The sequence below is a fragment of the Salvelinus fontinalis genome, chromosome 11, assembly GCF_029448725.1.
Source record: "Salvelinus fontinalis isolate EN_2023a chromosome 11, ASM2944872v1, whole genome shotgun sequence".
NCBI lineage: Eukaryota > Metazoa > Chordata > Actinopteri > Salmoniformes > Salmonidae > Salvelinus > Salvelinus fontinalis.
In genome coordinates, this window is record NC_074675.1 from 28739340 (window position 1) to 28766032 (window position 26693).

A 26693-nucleotide genomic window follows, 5' to 3' on the forward strand; every position below is an offset into this window, starting at 1 on the left:
TATTTTTTTGACCATTGTATATATATTATGTATATGTGTGTGTGTTTGTGCTATTCTACTCCTGAATACAAGAATAGACTTCACACACACTAAACAACACAAAGGATGACCAAAGGTACATATAGTATTCATGCCAAACACACATTCTCACTCTGGTAAATTAAATGCATACTTGGTATTTTATAGTATCTGGTTTTCACTGTTTTTATCCTCCCACCAAACATATAGCAATCAATAAATATATATTAGTAAAACCAGGGCCCGTATTCAGAAAGCATCTCACAATAGAAGTGCTGATCTAGGATCAGTTTAGCCTTTTAGAACATAATGAGTAAGATTCCATCGACTGGGGGGTGGGGGCTGATCCTAGATCAGCACTCCTACTCTGAGACGCTTGATTCCTACTGCCCCAGAACTACAGCAATGTCACACTTCAGCACAGCAGATATAGAAAAAGAAACCCTTCCATGTACAGTATAGAGTAGCTATGTCCAAGGCATCTTTGGTAAGAAAAGTGGAGTGGACAAGCCTGTAGAGGATCCCGCTACGCATGTCTGTTTTGGAGGCTTGGGCAACTGTCAAGGCTTCTGGGGTTTCAGTGAGGTAAAGTTTGGGATCTTGTGTGTGTGTTCATGCATACGTGGAGTGTGTGTCCCACGTTAGGGGTACTTAAAGGGGTCGCTGGGGGTGTGGTTGAAGCTGGCGTTGGCAAAGATGCCCAGGGTTCCCACAGTAGTGAAGACCACAAAGATCCACAGGAACATGCGATCCACAACCATGGCTACATACTGCCAGTCCTCCCTCAGCTGGAGGGGGAGGGAGAGAAACAAAGAAGAGACAAAAGTCAGGAAAGTAAAGGGATCCATAACAGGAATAAATAGATACTCGGGAAGGAGGAGAAATAGACGGAGCTATGGGAAATGTACAGGCTAGAAGCTATAGACATCTAGACTTTCCCTTTCCTCTTAGACCCCTCTCCATTCACTCAGCCCATTCCCAGGCCCTATATAGATCTTCAATATTCTCCAGAAGCTGGAGAAATCGCAAGGGAAACTAAAGACTTCAAATGAGAACGCTCAACCCAGGCAGGTCCCCCACACAGCACTCACAGCGGCAAAGTCCTTCTCAGCCTGTAGCTGCTCAGCGATGTAGATGATAGCCTTGATGGCAGTCTTGAGCTCCGGAGGCAGAGTGAGGTAGTGGCTGGGCCCGTCGATGAACTTCCTCAGGTCAGTACACATGCCCTCAGACTGGTACCTAGACATAAACAAGATACGAATTTCCAATCCCGAATAAACTACTACCTCCTATTCCCTATACGCCTAGGTCGTTTCGTGGCTCTGGGCCTGAATTCATAGTGTCTCAGAGTGCTGTTATAGGACCAGTTTGCCTTTCTGATCCTAGATCAGCACCCACTACTCTGATACGCTCTATGAATACGGGCCCTGAAGGCAATGATAGGTGTAGGCAAAACGGGGTACATTTCTGCCTCACTACTGTATCAAGGATTGCAAAGTGGACCTAAAACTTCAATCGTACAGGGATTGATTTGAAAGAAGGGACGGGTAAGGAGATAGAAGGGGTTAAAACTAGTCCAGATGTCACCACAGAACAAGCAGGCAGAGATGTGCAGACAGGCCCAAACTCCACAAAGCTCATTACTAATTAAAAGCTGTGAAATACCAGCCTGCTAACAACAGTCTGCACTTCCTTTCCCTGTATGTTTTGAGAGAGAGAGGGGAGAAGGTCAGATAAACATCCTCTCTTCTCTTCCCTCAGCTCTTTAGCTAGACTGGGCCTTTTTCTGCTGAGATAAGGTCAGAGAAACTCCCTCCCTGCTCCTCCTTGCATTTTCTCCCTCAGCTCTTTAGCTAGACCGGAGCAGTTTTCTGCTGACAAAGCTGTTCTGAAGAAGTGGGGTTGCCATGTGTTATGATGGGTTGCCGTGGGTTACAGGAGGTTACTAGCTATAACGATGGGTCAACACAGCTTTACTGCGAGTTACCTTGAGCAAAGTGGGCCCTATGGGCCCTGGTCAAAAGTAGCGCACTATCTAGTAAATAGGGGCCATTTTAAACCCCTAATCCTGGACATATGGAGATTATTCTACTAGTGGACCAGATGTAGTCTCTTCTCTCAGGTGGCAGTATCTGTTTTGTCTGAAACAGCCCTCTATGTTGCTGTAGCCCTGTGGAGACTGTTATTGTTGCAGTTCTCTGTAACTACCACAAGGAGTCAGCATGGTGCTGTGTCTTTTAGCCTGGCTATGGTGTGGTCCTAAAGCATCTCTCGGGCAAACAGGCAGGTCTTCTATCGCTCTCTGTAGTCTATCTACTTGGTATTCCGGGCAAATCCTGGCTTTACAATGCAGTGGTGTGTGTGTGTGTGTCTCCCGGGCCGGCGAGGCGAGTAAATCGCCACTGACCTCAGCAGCTCGTCTCTGTTTTTCTGGGATGAGCTACCTGACTGAGGAGGATAGACTCCTCTCTTCTCCTCCCTCTTGGTCCCCCTCTCACAGCGTCACTTCATCAGGGAGATGTAGATGAGTAATCAGCGAGACTAATTAAACTAAGACCGGCCACCAATGGTGCCAAGACACACACTAAAACCAATTAAGAAGGACAGGGGGGGGGGGGGGGGGGCGCAGGCTGTGTAGGGGGGGCGGAGGGGCGTGGGCAGAGAGCTATTGCTGCCTCATCGAATCGCTCTAGTAGTCACTCCCTCTCCTCCATCTCCGAATCGCAGAGTCCCCCCCCCCCCCCCCCCCACACACACACCAGGGCTAATGTGTTAGAGGCGATTTGCGCAGATCATCATTATTTTAGCAATGATTTTCGCACTCTCTCTCTCACGGCCTCAAACTTCAATTCCCCTGTGAGTTGATTTAGAGCGGCGGGAGAACGTGCCTGTGGTTAATAAAGCTGTAGTTGCCTGCTTGGTTTTCTATGTGTGAGTGTGTGTGTGCGCTTGCGTGCGTGACTCTGCCTGTGTGTCTGTGCATGGGTGTGTGTCTGTGTGAATGGCCTCCGGGGAGGGTTAAAACATGTTCTCAGACACTAAGTTATCCATTAGGTCCTCATGGTAGGAATCCCTGGGGGGCTGCTCTTCTTCAGAACTGAATGAGTTAACAGTAAATGATGGTAGTTCACCTTAGGGGACACTAGGGACACTAAGTCAATGACCCCGGAGGTGAGTCGTCCCCAACAGACCCATAAGTAGAGGCTGTGGCTAAGTCTCAATTGGCACCCTATTCCCTACATAGTGCACTACTCGCGCTGGTCAAACGTAGTGCACTATGTAGGGAATAGTACACCCTTTGGGACTCAGCCTAGGTCACTACTTTCACCAAGTAATCTGTGATAGATAGGGGTGCAAATTCTCACAGCCATCTTTACCATCAGAATGACAATTAGAATTACTTTTTAAAAAATCATTGAATTGGTGCAAGCATTGGCTGGAGGGAGTTTCCACCATTGTTAAATCCACGATGAGGACAATAGGTACACTTAATATGGCCGCAGGTCCCATCTATCACATCACAGACACAGAAATCGAATGGGAATGTATATTCTAGAATGTTTTATTCAATGCCAATGCAATGACCTTCAAATTACCATAGAGATAGTTAGAGGATTCAACTTGGATATCACCTACTTTAGCATGGACATTGCCATTGAAAGCTTCCATCATTTTAAAGTAGTCAACTGGGTGGAGATTCCTATGGGTTGGGCGCGATCACCCAATGATCAGAGAATTGTCTTCTTTAAATAGGGTGCTATCACAGAGTTTCTAAACCCAGAGGTGCAACATCGTGAGACTTCCAGGAAGGCTTGCGAAACAGACAAAGCAGACCAGGCCGTGGTTTGGGGTTTGAGAGGTCAATGAAAGTGAAGAATTCTTCCTTAGGTTGTTAATTTTCTCAAAATCTAAAAGCCACGACCCAGATTCGAGCCGATGTCTTAAAGATGCACTATGCAGAAATTGATCAGCCATTTACTGGTTGCTAAAATCCTCATAGCCTAATTTCAGTTTGTGACAAAACAAACAAGTATAGTGTAGAGCAGTGGTCATCAAACGGTCGATCGCAGGTCGATCTCCATGGCATTCCTAGTCGATCACCAAACATTTCTGTAAAAAAACAACAATGATAAAGCCTTGCGTTCCTATTTAAATTTATTGCGCTGTTGACAGTAGGTGCACTTGATTCAGCAGCCCTAGCGCCGGGGAAGTCAGTGTTCCCATTTTATGTATCTGAAGGTAGAACTCCGCCTACCCGGCAGGCCCAGAGAGCAAATCAAGTGAACCTATAGGCCTACCGCTGGCCAATCAGTGAGCTCAGCTCACCGTGTCTGTAGTTTCCTAGAGCCACAGACTTTAAAAAGAAACCTCAAATGCACAGCGAAGTTGATACTGTGAGATTTCAAAACCATGACTAGAGAGACAACGAATATACAGCAAAGAGCAGCTGTTTTTTTACGAGTAAGTTAAACGTTGAAGTTGTTTCCAGCACTGTCAACACTCTGTTAAAGCCATTAAAATGCTTGTTCTCCCTACTTACACTCACGCTACAACCAGCACTGTAAAAGGAGTAACATGAATTGGTGCATGAGGCAGAAATATTGCAGTGCAACTTGAGTTTTGCTACCAGCTGGAAGACTGTGTCCCCTTTTCTCAGCAGAGGGAGGGAGAGCGGAGGGACGGTGTCAGTGAGGTGAGAGGTAGCCTGCGCCCTCCCTTAGTGATGGGTCATTCGCAATTTGCATACTGCGACAACAGTTTTTTTTTTGAGCTCAACGTTTTTCTGCGGGTGAATGAGGGTGAATGTTCAATGCAGAAACAAGACATAGCGGGGAAAGCACATCAATCTGGTCCACAGTGATTTTTTTCCCAGTACGTAAAAACATACTTTTCCCAGATCATCTAATAATGTGATAAAAAAAAATTTCAATACGCATTTCACGATCTGGCATAATGGTAGCCTGCCTTTTGGGATTTGCAATTTCTTCATGGTTCTAGATTGATTTGAAGCATTTTGAACGAAGAGCCGTTTGGCAGCTTGCTCAACGAAAATACTCTGAAAGCCCATCACTACCCTCCCTCCCGTCAAACTGACCATCATATGCAATCAGTCCAGTAAAAAAAATAAGTAAAATATTATGCTCACTCAGCTGTGCCTCACAAGTAATACAACAAATGATCTATTACCAGTGTGATCATATACCTACATTTTTAAAATATCATATCAAAATGGTCTGAGAAGAACATTTGCAGGGCAATTCAAGCGTAGCCAATATGCAGTTATAATGTATTGGGCCTATAGCCTACTGCACAAACCTCATTGCTACAGCACTGTTTTTAATTGGTTAATGTTGCATAGGCTTACTTTCTTAAGTCATGTTTTAAAACAAATCTGAGTCGGTAGATCTCGGCTTGCATTTTGACTCAAAGTGATCTTGACTCAGAAAAGGTTGGTGACCACTGGTGTAGAGAATGATTAATTGTTCCCTCTAAACCGCTGAGAAATATATTTTCCATTACCAAAATGATTGTATTTTCAGCTGTTTGAAGCTGCTGTACAAAACCTAAAGTAAACGATGCAAAAAAGAAACTTAAGAACGGGAAGCATAGAAATAGTACACATAGAAGAGATCTACCGCTTCTTAGACTTGCTTTCAACGAGAACGATATATATAACACACATTTCTATGTGAATTTGATCAGGTCACTCAATAAGTTACATATTGCAGCTTTAAGTAGTTGAATATTTTATTACTCCAACCTTGTGAAAGTGAAAAAAGTACACATTTTAATTTCCATCAAAAACAACTTTATATCGAGGGAGTGCCTTGATTTGACGGCCTGCTCATGCTCAGTTCGGCGCGAGACGACTGTTAGACCCAATGCCGTGTTTCTACGCATGAGCTTAGCTAGCCAACGTTGCCATGACATAGCCTACAAGTGGGATTGGGGACTGCTATTGGATTTACTGCTACTACTTGGTGGCGGTAAAATCACCAATATTAGCATTACACTTTTTTCAAATACAAAATAAGAAAATGGACTACTTTAAAATGAAGATTGCCTCAATGGCACCAGCCATGCTGTTACAGATGCCATAATGGCACAGATACAAAATGAGACCTCTTTTCATCTCTATGGTGTTGGGCTAACATTTGACCCCCGACCTCTCACCTGTTGGGTTTGGGAAAGAGGAAGCAGGTGTTGGGCTTGCGTATGAAGTACTCGTCGGCAGCACGGCTGATAGTCATATTGTTCTTCTCCCTCCTGGGGGGCTGGTCCAGGGAGAGGGGCATCTCCACCTTGGGCCGCAGCATGCCCAGGTAGGGGGGCAGCATGTGGATGAAGATCTGGGAGAGGGAGGAAAGGGAGGAAGGAGGGAGGGTAGAAGGGAGGGCTTAGCACGGCAGGCAGCGTAACATTGATTTAACTATAGAAAAATGCCTTATTTTGTACTGCATGGGGGTAATCAGTCAAAGTAATATTCAGTGATATTCATGGTTTTGAACAACCTTCATGGCTTTCCAGAGACCTACTGTCAGTAATGAATGTTTCAGTGGATATGTCTGTATAAATACCTTCAGAAATACCATGAATCAGCATGTTATTATCAGCAAGGCTGTTGACCAGCTGTTGCTTCCGCTAACTGTACTTGTATATCGTGTGTGTGTGTGTGTGTGTGTGTGTGTGTGTGTGTGTGTGTGTGTGTGTTCGCCTCTCTTTCTGAATGGCGGCAGGTAGCTGGTTCAAATACCTGAGCTGACAGTGAAAAATCTGTCGATGTGCCCTTGAGCAAGGTACTTAACCCTAATTTGCTCCAGTGGAACCGTACTACTATGGCTGACCCTGTAAAACGTTTGGCAAAGTCATTCCACGGAGGGCCAAGTGTGGGTTTTCGCTCCCTTGTACTCGATTGATAAATTAAGGTCACTGATTAGTAAGGAACTGCCCTCACCTGGTTCTCTAGGTTCTAATTGAAAGGAAAAACCTAAAACCAGCAGACACTAGGCCCTCCACGGAATGAGTTTGACACCCCTGGTCTAAAACAACACATTTCACTGCACCTATCCGGTGTATGTGACAAGAAAACATCTTCATACACTGAGTGTACAAAACATTAGGAACACCTGGTGACTATCCAGGTGAAAGCTATGATCCCTTATTGAGGTCACCCGTTAAATCCACTTCAATTAGTTTAGATGAAGGGGAGGAGACAGGTAAAATAAGGATTTTTAAGCCTTGAGGCAATTGAGACATGGATTGTGTATGTGTGCCATTCAGAGGGTGAATGTGCAAGACAAAATATTTATGTGCCTTTGAACGGGGTATGGTAGTAGGTGCCAGGCGCACTGGTTTAGGTGTGTCAAGAACTGCAACACTGCTGAGTTTTTCACGCTTAACAGTTTTCTGTGGGTATCAAGAAGGGTCCACCACCCAAAGGACATCCAGTCAACTGTGGGAAGCATTGGAGTCTACATTGGCCAGCATCCCTGTGGAACGCTTTCGACACCTTGCATAGTCCATGTCCCGACGAACTGAAGCTGTTCTGAGAGCAAAAAGGGGGTGCAACTCAATATTAGTAATGCCAAGAGAGTGCAAAGCTGTGGCTACTAAAATATATTTTGATTTGTTGAACACTTTTTTGGTTACTACATGATTCCATATGTGTTATTTTATAGTTGTGATATCTTCACTATTATTCTACAATGTAGAAAATGGTACTGTATAAGCTATCTATAAATAACAATAAAATTGAATATTTTCTTACAAATACACCATACATTGTTGGAAGGCTACTGTCCACCACTCCAGTGTCAGATATACACTCATTGAGTTTGCACTAAAGCCGACCTTCTCGTTCTGTGTGTGTGTGTGAACGTCTGCTTGCTTTTTGTGTGCGCACTTGTGTGTCCACTCAATCACTCCGACACACAAGCCAGCGCTGCATGTGTGTGCGTCTGAGTGAACACACCGTAGAAAACTATTTTTTGCATGACTGAGTCTCAATGCATCAACCCTCTCATTCTCAAAAGTAGTCGTCTCAGGGAGACAAATTCAATCAGGTGCCAGTAGAAAAGCTATTGGGGCAACGGACTGGGAGCGTCTACATGAGTCTCTGTTTGCAGATAATGGGGCTCAGATATGAGAGAGAGAGACCGTGTCCGAATACCCGTACTTGCATTGGCATTTTTGGTATGCGAAAATAGATCGTTTTATAGTATCTGACATTTCTAAAACGTAGTATACTTTAAAATGGCAGGATGTCACTCATTTTGGCTTCTCATCTAGAAGAATTTGTTGCACACTATCGAGGAAGAGAATCGTCTTTCCAGACCCATGTGTATCTAACAGCTGACCTTACGGGTGACCTCAGTGGAGCATTTGGGGAACGTCTGTCTGTCTGGGGCATGGGCTCAGGGACATAGAGGAGGTGTCCGAGAGAATGGCATCACTCAACAAGGTCACAGGACCGAAGCTAGAGACAACCCCAACCTGACGGCTGAGCTGAGAGACATGGGTTTGGAATAGAGAGTGGAGCTGAGGTACATGGAGGCCAGACTGACAGCCGGTGAAATGGTGGAACTGAAGAGAGAATGCCGTTTTAGTGAACAAAGTGGTCGAGCAAGGAGTGGAGCTGAGCGTCACCAAGACTGAACTGCAGAGCCCCAAGAACCCAGTGGATCAACTGAGAGGAGAGGTGGAGGAGCTGAAGAGAGAACGCAGGCCTTCTCTGCTGCTTTAGGCCATCCAGTGGGACCCTTCAATGCTGACACCTCTCTGGTCTACACCAATGTCCTCACTAACATTGGTAACACCTACAGCCCTGCTACAGGGCCTTCACAGCACCAGTGAGAGGCGTCTACTACATCAGATTCATTGGTATGGACAACCGTATAATGGTGGCAAACGACTACAATGATGGACACAATCAGTACTGTATGTATCCAATGCAGTGATTCTGTTGCTGGAGAAACGAGATGTGGTCTCCATACGCCGGGACTCAGTATATTTATTGAAATCAGCCCGTCTTCAGTGGCTTCCTGCTCTTTCCTATGTGATCGGAACACCATATCTGAGGTTTAACTGATTTCGGTGGATGTCACATTGGAAACTCTAAGTGAATTCCTGAATTTGACAATAAAGGCTTTTTAAATCACTCTCTTTCTCTTCTTCACATAAACAGACAATGAAGTGTGCACTAACCCACAATGGTCCTAACCAATTAAGGCTAACTGGCATCTTTGATCCAACGTGTGATGTCACAGTGAGTAGCAAGCATATCTGGTAGTGAACCTTGATCTCGGCTATATCCAATTTCATTTAAATACAGTCAGCTCAGGAAGTAAACTGACATTCCAATTACATTATTTCTCAGTGCTTGCTACTCACTGTGACATCTCAATGCTTTTCAAATTATATATTATTATATATTTTTTTATTGGATTTGGAATTTTTATTTACTTCCTGTATTGGCTGAATAGAAATGGAATTGACCACAACCCTGGATATCGCATTTCACTCTGTCCTATGTGGCATTCCCCATTCACTGCGAGTACACTGATATGCTAACCAGCTAATGAATACATCCTGCCAACGGGTCTCTCTGCTCAGGAAGGAGAACTCCTCAGTTGAATATCTTCTAGCTGTTGACGCACACTTACTTTTAGAGGGAAAAAAGGAGGAGGAACTGAGGGAAAAGGAGGATAAGTACTGTATAGTGTCCCTCTCTCCACTTCCGTGCCGTTTCGTTCTATTAAAACATGCACATTTTCCGGCGTAGCCATGGTGATTGTTCAGCCACTCAATGATGGACGTGCGGCGACCTATGGCGGTGGTGGAGCAGTACCGAGGCGATGTAATTAGCTTGAAATAATGTAGCGGCCAGAGCCGATGGAGGTTAATATGCATGCAGGTGCACGTCTGGACGGACGGACACACACACGTTCAACACACGCACGCACATTCACAGGCACGTATGGACACACACACCTTCACGCCTGCCTGAGACTCCCTTTACAAATGTTTTTTTCTTCTATCGTTTTCTTCTGCATTCCTCCTCCAACCATCATAAATATTTATGTATCGGTTTTTATGAGGAAAGGGAGAGAGGAAGGCATTTTTTTTTGGGGGGGGGGGGGGGTCTTGCAACAGGGCTGCCCAGTCTCACCTTGCGGACCCACATGGGCATGTGGTGTGTGGAAGGGGACCGGTGGTGCAGGTTGAGGACCACCACACTGAGGATGACTGAGACGGTGACCAGGATCATGGTGAACATGAGGTAGTTGACGATGATGGGGACACCCAGGGAGGTCTCGGGGACCTTGTCAGCTAGCAGCAGCAGGAACACAGTCAGGGTGAGCAGAACGTTGATGGACAGACCCATCTTCTCACCTGGAGAGAGAAAGGAGGACACACAGAGAGATAAATAGATGAACAACATACAGAACAGATATTATACACATAGGTTAGAGATGACACACACACACACGAGCGAGAGATCTATATATACACACATTGACATTATACAGAATTGATATTATACAATTTAGATATGGATACACACACACACACACACACACACTTTCCCCACACACACCCCATCTCCTCCACCCTCCTCCCCTCCCCAGTTGCTACCAACACAGAGGACACCCAGCATGAGTCCCGTGGTCAGGTTAATGCGGTGCAGAGCGGATTTATAGAGCCTAATAGGTTATTAACAGAGGAATTATCCCCCTTTAATCATTTGTAACATGTCCTTAGTCTGGCCTACTGAGCTTGTGTGTGTAGTTAGTGAGAGGAAGGGAGAAGACAAAGGGATTGATTCTGTGTGTTAACAGTAGCTGGCCCATTATGTAATCCATCAGCTAATGACTTGTAATGGGGGGGGGGGGATTCATCTCGCGTTCCCTTTCTGGGGAGGCAGGGAGCCCTAAAATAGCATATCATCAAAATCAAATAAATTGCAGCACATTTTTGGACTCATTCAGCAGTTTTTACCTGATTAAGTACAAAACCATTTTGAAATTTATGTTGAAAGTTCCATTTATATTCCTAAAACGTATGTGGAAAAATATTGCCGTCACCGCTTCCTGTTGACAAGACATATTGATAAAAATCCCAATGTCAAAACACAGTTTTAGTGTCAAAAATCAATAACCAATATGCAGAAACAGTTTGTGATATATTGAAAATCTCAACATAAAATGTACAATCTACACACACATGTGCAACAATAGTAATCATATTACTTGTATTTTTTTTTTTTTTTTAAACGAGAACCTTGTAAACTGCATACGTACCAAAAACCTTGTTGCTTTGACAAGTCGCAATAAATCACTCATCGATTGAAACCAACTCAAAAATCACATGGAAACTGGATATATTTTTTTACATCAGTGGTTAGAGGACTACCTGCCGAACACAGTCCAGTCAGCTACATTATGGAACGTAGGGTCACCAAAACAGTAGGGTCACCAATACAGTAGGGTCACCAATACTGGGGTCACCAAAACAGAAAGAAGTGCAACACTGTTTTGTCAATCACTCATTGATTATTAAGTTGAAATCAATAACGCAAGAGGGGAGAGGAAGTTCCACATCCTGATAAAACTAACACAGCTCAAAAACCCACACAGAATCTGGGAATAATGTGTACATCACTGGTTAGAGGACACTTTGTGGAAAACGGCTAGCTACATTTTGAAGAGTTGCATTTTGATTCAAGTGGGTCGCCAACACCATAAGTGTAACGCAATCCTTTTTTTATGAATCCCTTCCATGGATATCACGCTGAAATCGATAGAACAGGGGGCAAACGTTTAAACTAACACTATTCAAAAGCCACACGGAAACTTAATAACCTATACATGATTGGTTAGATGAGAACTTGTATAAGGCTTATATCTACAGTTGAAGTCGGAAGTTTACATACACTTAGGTTGGAGTCATTAAAACTTGTTTTTCAACCACTGCACAAATTTCTTGTTAACAAACTATAGTTTGGGCAAGTCAGTTAGGACATCTACTTTGTGCATGACAAGTAATTTTTCCAACAATTGTTTACAGACAGATTATTTCACTGTATCACAAATCCAGTGGGTCAGAAGTTTACATACACTAAGTTGACTGTGCCTTTAAACAGCTTGGAAAATTCCAGAAAACTATGTCATGGCTCAAAAGCTTCTGATAGGCTAATTGACATCATTTGAGTTACTTGGAGGTGTACCTGTGGATGTATTTCAAGGCCTACCTTCAAACTCAGTGCCTCTTTGCTTGACATCATGGGAAAATCAATAAAAATCAGCCAAGACCTCAGGAAACAAATTGTAGACCTCCACAAGTCTGGTTCATCCTTGGGAGCAATTTCAAAACGCCTGAAGGTACCACGTTCATCTGTACAAACAACAGTACGCAAGTATAAACACCATGGGACCACGCAGCCGTCATGCCGCTCAGGAAGGAGACGCGTTCTTTCTCCTAGAGATGAAAGTACTTTGGTGCGAAAAGTGCAAATCAATCCCAGAACAACAGCACCTTGTGAAGATGCTGGAGGAAACAGGTACAAAGTATCTATATCCACAGTAAAACGAGTCCTATATCGACATAAACTGAAAGTCCGCTCAGCAAGGAAGAAGCCACTGCTCCAAAACCGCCATAAAAAAGCCAGACTACGTTTTGCAACTGCACATGGGGACAGAGATCGTACTTTTTGGAGAAATCTCCTCTGGTCTGATGTAACAAAAATAGAACTGTTTGGCCATAATGACCATTGTTATGTTTGGATGAAAAAGGGTGAGGCTTGCAAGCCGAAGAACACCATCCCAACTGTGAAGAACGGGGGTGACAGCATCATGTTGTGGGGGTGCTTTGCTGCAGGAGGGACTGGTGCTCTTCACAAAATAGATTGCATCATGAGGGAGGAAAAGTATGTGGATATATTGAAGCAACATCTCAAGACATCAGTCAGGAAGTTAAAGCTTGGTCGCAAATGGGTCTTCCAAATGGACAATGATCCCAAGCATACTTCCAAAGTTGTGGCAAAATGGCTTAAGGACAACAAAGTCAAGGTATTGGAGTGGCCATCACAAAGCCCTGACCTCAATCCTATAGAAAATGTGTGGGCAGAACTGAAAAAGTGTGTGCGAGCAACGAGGCCTACAAACCTGACTCAGTTACACAAGCTCTGTCAGGAGGATTGGGCCAAAATTCACCCAACTTATTGTGGGAAGCTTGTAGAAGGCTACCCGACTCGTTTGACCCAAGTTAAACAATTTCTAGGCAATGCTACAAAATACTAATTGCGTGTATGTAAACTTCTGACCCACTGAGAATGTGATGAAAGAAATAAAGCTCAAATTAATCATTCGCTCTACTATTATTCTGACATATCACATTCTTAAAATAAAGTGGTGATCCTAACTGACCTAAGACAGGGAATTTTTACTCTGATTCAATGTCAGGAATTGTGAAAAACTGAGTTTAAATGTATTTGGCTAAGGTGTATGTAAACTTCCGACTTCAACTGCATATTTTGGAATGACGAGTGTTGATTTCGGGAGGCTGCCATCACGGAGCAGGGACCATAACACTTTTTCTGTTAACTTCAAGGAATCACGACCCGCCATAGGATATCAACAGCGTCAACGGTTGGCTGCCATTTAAAACTACTTAGGCATCAAATCCCGTTAACGGGATCGATTTGACAACATCCAGTGAAATGGCAGAGCGCGAAATTCAAAATTAAATTACTATAAATATTAAACTTTCATGAAATCACACATGCAATACACCAAATTAAAGCTACACTTGTTGTTAATCCAGCCAACGTGTCAGATTTCAAAAAGGCTTTTTGGCGAAAGCAAACCATGCGATTATCTGAGGATAGCACCCCACCAAACAAACACATGACATTCATATTTCAAACCACCAGGCTCAGAAATAACGATATAATTCATGCCTTACCTTTGAAGATCTTCTGTTGTTGCCACTCCAATATGTCCCATAAACATCACAAAATGGTCCTTTTGTTCGATTAATTCCGTCGTTATATATCCAAAATGTCCATTTATTTGGCGCGTTTGATCCAGAAAAACACTGGTTCCAACTCGCGCAACATGACTACAAAATATCTAATAAGTTACCTGTAATCTTGATCCAAACAAGTTTCCTAATACAACTTTAGGTATTTTTTTAACGTAAATAATCAATACAATTTAAGACGGGATAAACTGTTCAATAGCGGATAAAAACAAAGTGGAGCGAGCTTTCAGGTCGCGCGCCCCTGACAAACAGTACACTACACTCGACCCTCGTTCTGAACAGCCCTACTTCTTCATTTCTCAAAGAAAAAACATCAACCAATTTCTAAAGACTATTGACATCCAGTGGAAGCGATAGGAACTGCAAGCAAGTGCCTTAAATCTAGATCCACATAGAAAACCCATTGAAAAGAGTGACCTCAAAAAAATTATAATTCCTGGATGGTCTGTCCTCAGGGTTTCGCCTGCCAAATAAGTTCTGTTATACTCAGACATAATTTGAACAGTTTTAGAAACTTTATAGTGTTTTCTATCCAAATTTACCAATTATATGCATATCCTAGCTTCTGGGCCTGAGTAGCGGGTAGTTTACTTTGGGCACGCTTTTCATCCTGATGTGAAAATACCACCCCCTATCCCAAACAGGTTTTAAGGAGTGGGTTTGTGGCCTTTGTCATCTCTGCAAACAGGGAGTACACATGCATGTGTATATGAGACCATGACGAGGGGGGGGGCTGGGGGGGCATAGAGAAGCACAGAGCTGAACAGAGACCGAGAGAAGGAGACTGTCTTTACATACAGAGCCCCAGGGACCCGGGTTTAAATGTGTCCTTGTACTGTCTGTGTGTTGTGCTGCTACGCTACAGTGCTGTCACAGTGTAGCCAAATAACACCCCCCCCCCCCTCTCTCTCTAACTCCCCTCCTACAGAAGCCTTGGGTCCATAAAGAGAAACATGTTCACAGGTAGGTGGGTTTTAACAAGCTTTTTTAGTGTTGAAGTGTGTGTGTGTGTGTGTGCTTGCGTGTGTCTTGGAGCCTGAAGGAACATTCTGTGCTCGTGGTCACCCATGAGAGGCTGTGTATATGTAGGAAGACGAAGGTCATAGGAAAAACACACAATTTCTGCACAATGAGAGACTCTGTGATAGTTAGCCTTGTCTTCCACTGTGCAATAATATACATTATAAACTGGGTGGATCAAGCACTGAATGCTGATTGGTTTACAGATGTGATATATCAGACTGTATACCATGGGTATGACAAAACATTTATTTTTACTGCTCTAATTATGTTGGTAACCAGTTTATAATAGCAATAAGGCAACTCGAGGTTTGTGATATGTGGCCAATGTACCACGGCTAAGGTCTGTGTCCAGGCACTCCGCGTTGTGCGCAAGAGAAGCCCTTAGCCGTGGTATATTGGCCATATACCACATCTCCTCGTAGCTTATTGCTTAAGTATGCCAGACCCGTAGCACTCATGTCCGTAGCCATGAAGTGCTTTGAAATGCTGGTAATGGCTCACATCAACACCATTATCCCAGAAACCCTAGACCCATTCCAATTTGCATACCGCTCAAACAGATCCACAGATGATGCCCCAGGTGGTGAGGGTAGGTAGCAACACATCTGCCACGCGTATCCTCAACACTGGAGTCTCTAAGTTTGCAGACGACAACAGTGGTAGGCCTGAACACTGACAACGACGAGACAGCCTATTAGGGAGGAGGTCAGAGGCCTGGCCGGGCAGTGCCAGAATAACAACCTCTCCCTCAACGTGATCAAGACAAAGGAGATGACTGTGGACCCCAGAAAAAGGAAGGCTGAGCACTCCCCCATTCTCATCGACGGGGCTGTAGTGGAGAAGGTTGAGAGCTTCAAGTTCCTTGGTGTTCACATCGCCAACAAACTAGAATGGGCCAAACACACCAAGACAGTGAAGAGGGCACGACAAAACCTATTCCCCCTCAGGAAACTGAAAAGATTTGGCATGGGTCCTCAGATCCTCAAAAAGGTTTCACAGCTGCAAAATCCAGCGCATTCTGACTGGTTGCATCACTGCCTTTTACGGCAATTGCTCAGCCTCCGACCGCAAGGCACTACAGAGGGTAGTGCGTATGGCCCAGTATATCACTTGTGCCAAGCTCCCTGCCATCCAGGACCTCTATACCAGGCGGTGTCAGAGGAAGGCCCTAAAAATGGTCAAAGTCCCCAGCTACCCCAGTCATAGACTGTTCTCTCTGCTACCACTTGGCAAGTGGTACCGGAGCGCCAAGTCTAGGACCAAAAGGCTTCGCAACAGCTTTTACCCCTAAGCCATAAGACTCCTGAACAGGTAATCAAATGGCTACCCGGGCTATTTGCATTGTGCCCCCCCCCCCCCCCAACCCCTGTTTTACACTGCTGCTACTCTCTGTTTATCATCTATGCATAGTCACTTTAACTATACCTACATGTCCATATCTCAATTAGCCCGACTAACCGGTGCCCCTGCACAATGACTCTGTACCGGTACCACCTGTATATAGCCTTGTCACCGTTTTTTTCTTTTTCTTTACTTATCTATTGTTTACCTAATACCCATTTTTTACTTAAAAATTGCACTGTTGGTTAGGACTTGTAAGTAAGCATTTCACTGTAACACCTGTTGTATTCGACGTATGTGACAAATAAACTTGAACTTGATTTGATTTAGCAGACACTTTTATCCAAAGCAACCTACAGTCATGCATATGTAACGGATGTGAAATGGCTATCTAGTTAGCGGTGGTGCGCGCTAATAGCGTTTCAGTCGGTGACGTCACTTGCTCTGAGACCTTGAAGTAGTGGTTCCCCTTGCTCTGCAAGGGCCGCGGCCTTTGTGGAGCGATGGGAAACGATGCTTCGTGGGTGACTGTTGTTGATGTGTGCAGAGGGTCCCTGGTTCGCGCCCGGGTCGGGGCAAGGGGACGCCATAAAGTTATACTGTAAAATTGATGCTGTTGAACCGGATCACTGGTTGCTACGGAAAGGGGGGTGAGTGTAACGGATGTGAAATGGCTAGCTAGTTAGCGGTGGTGAGCGCTGATAGCCTTTCAAATCGGTGACGTCACTTGCTCTGAGACCTTGAAGTGGTGGTTCCCCTTGCTCTGCAAGGGCCGCGGCTTTTGTGGAGCGATGGGTAACGACGCTTCGTGGGTGACTGTTGTTGATGTGTGCAGAGGGTCCCTGGTTCGCGCCCGGGTCGGGGCGAGGGGACTGTCTAAAGTTATACTGTTACACATGCATACATTTTACTTATGGGTGGTCCCACTACCCTGGCGCTACAAGCACCATGCTCTACCAACTGAGCTTCAGTTGGACCATACTACAACAGCAGGCTATTTTTAAAACATGTATTACCGATCTATATGGTTCTATAAATGAACAGTATATAAATACATGAATCTGTTCAACCTACTATTAAGTACCGGCAATCCTGTTTTAGGATGCATATCATGATGAAGAGGGCAATATCAACATAGACATCCACATACTCCTTAAATGTATTAATTTCACTCATTCTATAACACACTGTTCTCTCTGCTATATTAGAAGTAGTTGCACCTAACGTCTGTCTTGCATTACACTCCTAATAGTTAAGGTTAGTATTAAAGGAGGCTAAACTGATCCTGAATCTGTGCCTCACCAGCGTCAAGGTTAGGGTTACGATTAGGGTCGATGAGGCTAAACTGATCTTAGATCTGTGCCTATGTGTGGTGAGCGCTCTGGTACATAAATCCATTATTATTACACTGATCCTAGATCTGTGCTATCTCACCAGCGTCGGGCGGCAGGTAGAAGTTGAAGATGGCTATGCAGGTGAGGAGGATACAGGGGATGATGATGTTGAAGACATAGTAGAGAGGCTTCCTCTCGATGATCAGGTAGAAGGTGATGTCTTCATACAGGTCCTCACGGATCTCATTCTTCCTGCTGGGCTGGTGGCGGATGTACCATTCCCCACTCTCTGGGGACAGTGGGTGTTTGGTAACATAATGAAAACGTAACCAAACCAAAGTCTTTTTCAGTGAACATACACAGCAAAGTAGATTATTCTAATCATCATTGTTCTAATCTCTTCTCTAGCCCTGGGTTCAAACAGTATTTGTGTCCTTTCAACACACACATTTGATTGTTTCCATTGTGCCAGCAGGACAACTCCATCTAAGTGCAGCTGGAGTAGTTGCACGTTTGTGCGAGCGTGCGTCCTCTCGTGTCCTCACCACTGAAGCCTCCGTCATATTGGATCTCTTTGATCTCTTTGCCCTGGTCGTCCAGAGCGTACTGCAGGTCCACCTCTGATGAGTCGTAGGTGTAAGACTTGAACACCATGGTGCAGTTCTGCCAGTCAAATGGGAAGTATGTCACCTGGACACATGCAACAGGAATAGAGGATTATAGGGTCACGGCTCGAAGGGATCCAGCTCTGTCAAATTAACGTCAGATGTGACTTTTCGTAGCAGGTTCGGATAACTTAGGCAGCAGGTCAGGATCATTTACGTGGCAGGTTAGGAGAATTAGGTTAAAGGTTAGAAAAATTTAAACGTGAGGTTAATTTGACAAAAGGATCCCTTCTAGCCATGACCGTGTTATGACAAAAAGAGAGGACACACAGAGAGGGTAAAAGTAACCACAACAAGCGTGTGTGTTTATATGCATGCGTGTCTCCGCGCACACGTGTGAATGTGTGCGCACCTGCATTCAGTGTGTCAGTGTTTCCGCTGCAGTCACTTAGCTGTGGCGCTGCGCCACGTCAAAAATCATTGCCGACACGACCCCAAAATATGGAACATGAAAGAAGAAAATGTTTCTGCCGAGGCGCACTTTGAAGATGCTAGAACAGTCCATATTTACTTTCCCTCTGCAAACAAAACGAGTAATGAATAGAAAATTCAGACAACCTCAGAATAGATCTATTTACCTAGTCGGCATGTTGTTGGTTGCTCTACGCAGCAGAAATATTCCTCTCCAGGTGCATTCAAGTGCCATCGGGAGGGAAACATGCATTCTGACAAGCAGCCAATGCACAAAACATTCTTCCAGTTTTAATGCCTTTGTTAAAAAAAAAGAGGATCCCAGCTTTCCATTCCTACTTGATTTATTTCTCAACTCCTAAATATGCACGAATTGCACCATTTTAAACAGCGGCATAGTTAAGCCCCCTACTGCTATGCAATTGCATATGGAAGAGTATAATATTGTATAACACGGGTCAATTGTAGGGTAACTTGGGGTAAAACGCCACCCCACCTCAAGATAATTTTTCAGGATACACTTGTTTTTGGGCAAGACTAGTGGCAAGCAGGGAAAGTGTTGGGGGGGTGGGGTGAGAAGTGGTTTCTGTGAGAAGTACAGGCATGTTTTACCCAGGTGGTGGTTACCCCAAGTTACCCTAACAGGTAGGACTATATTATATCCACTGTGCTTATGCAAATTTTTTGGGGACATAAAATTAATCAATAAGATGCTAACTAGTTAAAGGATCAAATTTGGGATCGAGCTAATGATTAGCCCAATAGGGTAAATGCAGATGGGCAACCCCATGCTTCAGCCTATTCATTTATAGCCACTATGCTGCATCAATTGGGCTACAGGTAATAATGCTTATACCTGATAATATGGACCCTGCATAGGATAAATGCATGGTCCAATATGTTCAAATTATTTTAACAATTAATCATTTCTGGAGGTGAAAATCATATTTTAAAATGTCCTTTAAAAAAAAAATGTTTCTCAGTCCTTCTACATAATAATGGGGGGAGACACCACTGCTACACAATTTGTATCCCCTTTTCTCCCCAACTTCATGATATCCAATTTGGTAGTTACAGTCTTGTCCCATTGCTGCATCTGGGGGGGCGAAGGTCGAGAGCCGTGCGTCCTCCGAAACACAACCCAGCCAAGCCGCACTGCTTCTTGACACAATGCCCGCTTAACCCGGAAGCCAGACGCACCAGGAAGAAAGGAGGAAACACTGTACACCTGGCGACTGACAGCCCGCCACAAGAGTCGCTAGTGCGCGATGGGACAAGGGCATCCACGCCGGCCAAACCCTCCCCTAACCCGGACGACGCTGGGCCAATTATGCGCCGCCCCATGGGTCTGGACCCATGGGCCTGGATTCATGGGCCTGGACTCGAACCAGGATCTCTAGTGGCACAGCTAGCACTGCAGCGCCTTAGACCACTGCGCCACTCGGGAGGCCTGCTACACATCTTTAAGGAAACATTGGTGTGTGTGTGTCTTCGCATCCATGTATGAATGTATGCGCACCTGCAATCGGTGTGTGTGTACATCCATGTGTGTGCATGTGTGTGTCACCTTGACCCCACAGGAACTGCAGAAGAGGGCAGGGGGAGACCAAGTCACCCTCCCACTACTATAGGCCTGGACAGCGACATGGAGGGCCACATCAAACACACCATCATTACTGCAGAGAGAGAGTGGGGGTGGGGTGGGGGGGTGCAGAGAGAGCGACAGAGAATGAGACAAAGAGACAGAAAAATACCATTCTCACTGTAGATTAAGTATCCTGTCTAAAGGGCTGTAAGAAATAAGCTTACAGTTCCTATTAAACTCATAATGCAAGATACAACAGAGACGTCACCACAATTAGACGGGCAGATTGAGCACGCAGTACTGCAGTCTACACGGCATGGTTTTATAGGCTTGGCAATAGGCTATTGAAAGCTCGTCCTTATGGCTAGGGCCCCTCTAAAACCCTCTCCCTGTTTTCAGAGGTAATATGAGAAACATTGATCACCCTCTCTCTCTCACACACAGAGACGAGTACACACACTTGCCCGCTCACAAGCACACACACAAACAGGTGGAGCTAAACTCTTGTAAAAAAAACAGTTCCAAAAGGGTTCTTTAGCTGTCCCCATAGCAGAACCCTTTTTGGTTTCAGTTACAACCCTTTTTTGGTTCCAGGTAGAACCCTCTGTGGAAACGGTTCTACTTGGAACCCAAAGGACGTCTACCTGGTACCGAAAATGTTCTACCTGGAACCAAAAAGGGCTCTTCAAAGGGTTCTGCTATGGGGACAGCCGAAGACCGTTTTTAGGTTCTACGTAGATAGCACCCTTTTTTTCTAAGTGTTGGAGAGTGTGTGTGTGCTTGCTTGTATGTGCGTCCAGCTCCACTCCCCACTCCTCTGTGCTGTGTGGTTCTGTGTGAGTGGGTTCCCAGCTCCACTCCCCACTCCTCTGTGCTGTGTGGTTCTGTGTGAGTGGGTTCCCAGCTCCACTCCCCACTCCTCTGTGCTGTGTGGTTCTGTGTGAGTGGGTTCCCAGCTCCACTCCCCACTCCTCTGTGCTGTGTGGTTCTGTGTGAGTGGGTTCCCAGCTCCACTCCCCACTCCTCTGTGCTGTGTGGTTCTGTGTGAGTGGGTTCCCAGCTGGAGCGTTGTCTGAGCGGTGCGGTGCCACTGGCTCTGTTATTGGGGAGCCGCGCTGCCTAATTGCCTATAAAGCAGTGATGAATGAACGGAGCAGAGGGGATATTTACAGCACAGTTAATGGGAGCCTCCACACTGACTGAGCGAGTGTGTGTGTGTGTACGCTGTCCTGGCTGACCCATCCAGGTTCTGCCAAAACTATTGCAGTGAACTTAAAAGACATGGTGTTGAATGATAATGGCCAGGAGCAGAAGCCATCAAAATAGCCAATATTCTCAAAAAAGCTTTTTGGACACAACCCTTAGCTTTTTAGTATCTAAATGACTGAGACCACTAACATTTTGTTATTCATTATGGAATTGGAACGTCATTATACTTCCTGAATTGAAGTGGACACCCGGGTAACAATATATACCATTTAAAATAGACTTTTATCCAAAGTGACTTTTGTATGGGTGGCCCCAGCAGGAATCAAACCCATGTCCCTGTTGTTGCTAGTGCAATGCTCTACCAACTGAGCTACACAGGAGGAATAACAGGTTCTTACTTGTTGATGAGGACGATGTCAGGCAGCCAGACCTTCCCAGCAGGAAGTCTCATCACCTCGATCCCGTCATTGTCTTTAGGTTTCCAGGAGAGACGGTGGTCTGTCCACTCCTGATATCACAGCGATGTGTGTGTGTGTGTGTGTGTCAGACAGACAGACAGACAGACAGACAGACAGACAGACAGACAGACAGACAGACAGACAGACAGACAGACAGACAGACAGACCAACAGACAGACAGACAGACAGACAGACAGACAGACAGACAAATTGTTCGTGTGTGCGTTGGGTGTTGGGTTTAAGTTTCAATGATTTAAAAACAGACGGAAACACCACGAGAAAGACAAGAGATAGAAAAAGAGGTTGGAAAAAGGTGCATGTGAGCGGGAGAAACGGAGAGAGACGGAGGGGATAACTTTCTGATTTGAAATCTAACCACTTCATCATTTGATCAATTTATTTCACATTTTCCAGCTCGTGTCATTAACTATAGGGAGCACAATATTGCAGTGCATTTGGCCATGAATAATATCAATAACATTTGCATAAGTTTTTCATTTTGCATAAACTGTGTATTATTATTTCAAGTGTTCTTACTGGGTGCGTGATTTGTATTGCGGTGTTGTGTGTGTTGACATTTCAGCTTTATAAAGCTCTGCTGATGCACGGAGAAATGTTTTACACGCAAATAAAGTTATTGAATTGGAGCCTGGGTCAAGGTAGACTGAATAGTAACATTAAAGAGAGAGAGAGAGAGAAAGAGTACAGTTTGTACACACACTTACCAGGTTCATGATAACGATTGTGCTCATCTCTTCTGCTTTCATGTTCTAGGGAGAAAGAGCACACAGTAAGGTCGTGGTGCATTATGGGAAGGCCCTCCACTACAAGACAGCTGGGAACAGTGTGGATGTCTGCCCTCCTTCTCTCTCTATACCTGAAACCAGAGAGGGGTAATGTTTGGATACAGGGGTACAGTGGGGATAAAAGGGGTGAGTTGTTGGGGTTTGGTGGTACAGTACGTAGAAGTCACCTCTAACTACTGATTCAAGGTCAGATATTTTTTTATCCCCCTAATGATTATGATTAGAATGCCGGTTGGGTAATCTGATCTGAGATCTGAAAAGCAGCAGTAAATGGGGTTGGAGTGATTGTCTCTGACCAGGGGCATATAGTTGCACTGAGCACAGAGAACTGACCGGCCAGGCGCTGCTATTTAAAACCTGCAGAAGAATGTCAGCTAGCTAGACAGCTGTCCTGACCTAGCAGAGAGAGGAAAGGAGATGAGAGGGGGAGAGGGAGGGGTCTAGCTAGACAGCTGCCCTGACCTAGCAGAGAGAGGAAAGAAGAAGGGGGGGGGTGAACCATGTAACTCTCCCTCTATCCATCACCTGATCTCTACATAGCCCTATCATTTACTCATTCACTTCCTGTAACACTTTGGATGTGTCATGTTCACTGGTATGTTGATGGAATGTTGCCAGTAACGTAGTGGTTAGGTGTTTGTGTGTGAGTGTGAGTGTGTGTGTGTGTTGCGGCACCCCTTACCAGGCTGACGAAGGAGGAGAGGATCATGCCAATCCGGACCACCACCTTGGCGCCAGGTGAGGCCGCAGGGCGAACCTTCAGGTTGTAGTTGTTGAACAGGTCTTTAATCAGCTGCTTCTCCCCCTCCGACGCACCTGAAGGGGGAGGGAGGGAGGATGGGACCATAGGATAACATAAAATGCTATAATGTAATATACAGTTGAAGACGGAAGCTTACATACATTTAGGTTGGAGTCATTAAAACTCGTGTTTCAACCACTCCACAAATTTCTTGTTAAACTATAGTTTTGGCAAGTCGGTTAGGACATTTTTTCCAACAATTGTTTACAGACAGATTCATTCACTGTATCACAATTCCAGTGGGTCAGAAGATTACATACACTAAGTTGACTGTGCCTTTAAACAGCTTGTAAAATTCCAGAAAATGATGTCATGGCTTTAGAAACTTCTGATAGGCTAATTGACATCATTTGAGTCAATTGGAGGTGTATTTCAAGGCCTACCTTCAAACTCAGTGCCTCTTTGCTTGACATCATGGGAAAATCAAAAGAAATCAGCCAAGACCTCAGAAAAAAAATTGTAGACATCCACAGGTCTGGTTCATCTTTGGGAGCAATTTCCAAACGCCTGAAGGTACCACTTTTATCTGTACAACAATAGTACGCAAGTATAAACACCATGGGACCACGCAGCCGTCATACCGCTCAGGAAGAAGACGCATTCTGTCTCCTAGAGATGAAAGTACTTTGGTGCAAAAAGTACAAATCAATCCCAGAACAACAGCAAAGGACCTTGTGAAGATGCTGGAGGAAACAGGTACAAAAGTATCTATATCCACAGTAAAACGAGTCCAATATTGACATAACCTGAAAGGCCTCTCAGCAAGGAAGAAGCCACTGCTCCAAAACCGCCATAAAGCCAGACTACAACTGCACATGGGGACAAAGATTGTACTTTTTGGAGAAATGTCCTCTGGTCTGAAACAAAAATAGAACTGTTTGGCCATAATCAACAAATTGGTCTTCCAAATGGACAATGACCCCAAACATACTTCCAAAGTTGTGGCAAAATGGCTTAAGGACAACAAAGTCAAGGTATTGGAGCGGCCATCACAAAGTCCTGACCTCAATCGTATAGAAAAGGCCTACAAACCTGACTCCGTTACACCAGCTCTGTCAGGAAGAATGGGCCAAAATTCACCCAACTAATTGTGGGAAGCTTGTGGAAGGCTACCCGAAACGTTTGACCCAAGTTAAAGGCAATGCTTCCAAATACTATTGCGTGTATGTAAACTTCTGACCTACTGGGAATGTGATGAAAGAAATAAAAGCTGAAATTTATCATTCGCTCTAGTATTATTCTGACATTTCACATTCTTAAAATGAAGTGGTGATCCTAACTGACCTAAGACAGGGAATTTTTACTTGGATTAAATGTCAGGAATTGTGAAACTGAGTTTAAATGTATTGGGCTAAGGTGTATGTAAACTTCCGACTTATATTGTATCTGGATTGGTTAATTGATTGTGCTGCAATATAAGCCTATACTTTGGTGGCTCGTCAGGACCAGCCACTCCTGGCATAAAGCATGTTGTGGAACGGTGCATCCTTAACCTTCTGCACCTCACTACCCTGAAATATTCTTACACATTTTTTGTCTACCAAAAAAGATAGACATAAATAATATTTGAAATCCTTGCCATTGCAACAGCCAAGCTCAATCAAGCGCAGCTGAAGTATTTGAAAAGATTTTGTATCTGAATTGAACCCAGGTCTGGTGAGAGTGCAAACCCCTGTATAACCAGCCCGGTGGCCCTGTAAGCGTCCAACCCTTAGCCCTGCCAAACTGTCCAATATTGACGCAGGGTAGCACTTCCATGCATAACTACTGTTTTCCCCTCTTCCTCTGAAGGTTTCACAGCATTTATAATGGCCAGCTTTGGAGGCAGCAGCATTCATCATGTGGACCTACGAACCAGTTGCCCAGCAGGACCGCCTCTGACAGGGACAAATTACAGCCATCACACAACCAGGCACCTCCATTAGCCAAGCACAGGAAGGGACAGACAGATGGGGAGCCGGGAGGGACTCAGACAGTTGTTAAACGTTTAGCACCTCCCGTTTAGGCTACACCATGTAGGCCTCGAAATCAGGTAGGATGTGTGAGTAGAACTTATTTGGAATAAAAGTATACACCAGATTTTGTGTGAGCTCACGACAAATTCCACTGTCACTTGTTATTCAGTGGCCTTTTAACTGTACAGAAATGATAGATAACTGAGAGTAGAGGCAGTAATGAGTCCTTCTGTATAGATGCCAGATGCCACACACACACACCTCCCCTCAAACGAACTACAGACAGCTGGGTGTTAATTTTTTTTTTTACTATTGTAGAAATTAATTTATTAAAAATTAATTAAAAACACCATTATGGACCTCTCCTAATTATAAAACTCAATCATACTGATATGGTCTGGGGTGGTTTCTCCTGGGGAGTTTCTGAAGACAGGACTCCCCTAAATTCACATTGGAAATAGGCTGTGACTCATATGCAGTAAGTAGCCGAGGCCTAAATAATGCAGTTGGTCTTTTTTACTCCAAGTAATTCTCCTATTGATATATCCTGTAATAATCTTGTAATTTAAATCAGATCTGTATGATGTCATCACGTCGGACTGATTTTATGCTTCACTCACTGCTTGAGTTGCGCAAAACTGCATGTTTTAGGGGAACGCGCATAAAATAGCCGGCTCATCAACACTTGACAACAATTGAAATAAGTAGGTATTTTCAAACTACATCGACCGTGAGTTACCATGTCCCCACAACTCTGTTTCTGAAGTCCCACTTACCTCCCACCGCGTACAGGCCACACAAGCAACATAACAGCAGGAGCAAGTCCAGGGCCCTCATGGCGACCCACAAACCGATAGGCCTTCAAAACAGTGAGTATTTATACTCTTTTACACGACAAATATCAGTTATTATGCAGTTTGTGCGGTGTAGTTCCTCGGTCTCCGTGTAAATCCAGAGTGTTGCTGTCTGTCAGTCAGGCAGGCAGATCGAGTTAACTGCTGTCTGCTCAAATTACCTCCACGTGAGCGGGGGCACTGTGTCCACCG

The 26693-nt window shown here is 44.6% G+C and overlaps 1 protein-coding gene across 1 annotated transcript; it reads right to left on the reverse strand.

Annotated features, from left to right (window-relative positions):
* Positions 1-26693, reverse strand: chrnb1 (cholinergic receptor, nicotinic, beta 1 (muscle)). The gene is made up of 11 exons (XM_055938262.1): positions 26424-26693; positions 23573-23706; positions 22810-22854; positions 22025-22134; positions 20400-20508; positions 18302-18446; positions 17857-18045; positions 10187-10410; positions 6193-6368; positions 1110-1257; positions 1-806 (listed from the first exon to the last, which is right to left on the reverse strand). Exons 1-11 carry the CDS (start codon positions 26482-26484, stop codon positions 660-662), a joined length of 1488 nt encoding a protein of 495 aa, XP_055794237.1. The 5' UTR covers positions 26485-26693; the 3' UTR covers positions 1-659.

Excerpts from the sequence above, each read along its gene's own strand:
- chrnb1 (XM_055938262.1), bottom strand. The coding sequence starts at position 26,484 with ATGAGGGCCCTGGACTTGCTCCTGCTGTTATGTTGCTTGTGTGGCCTG. Across the intron at positions 18,046-18,301 it reads ATATGACGGAGGCTTCAGTG|AGAGTGGGGAATGGTACATC; the intron begins GTGAGGACACGA and ends CACTGTCCCCAG. Across the intron at positions 6,369-10,186 it reads TGCCCATGTGGGTCCGCAAG|ATCTTCATCCACATGCTGCC; the intron begins GTGAGACTGGGC and ends TCCCTCTCCCAG.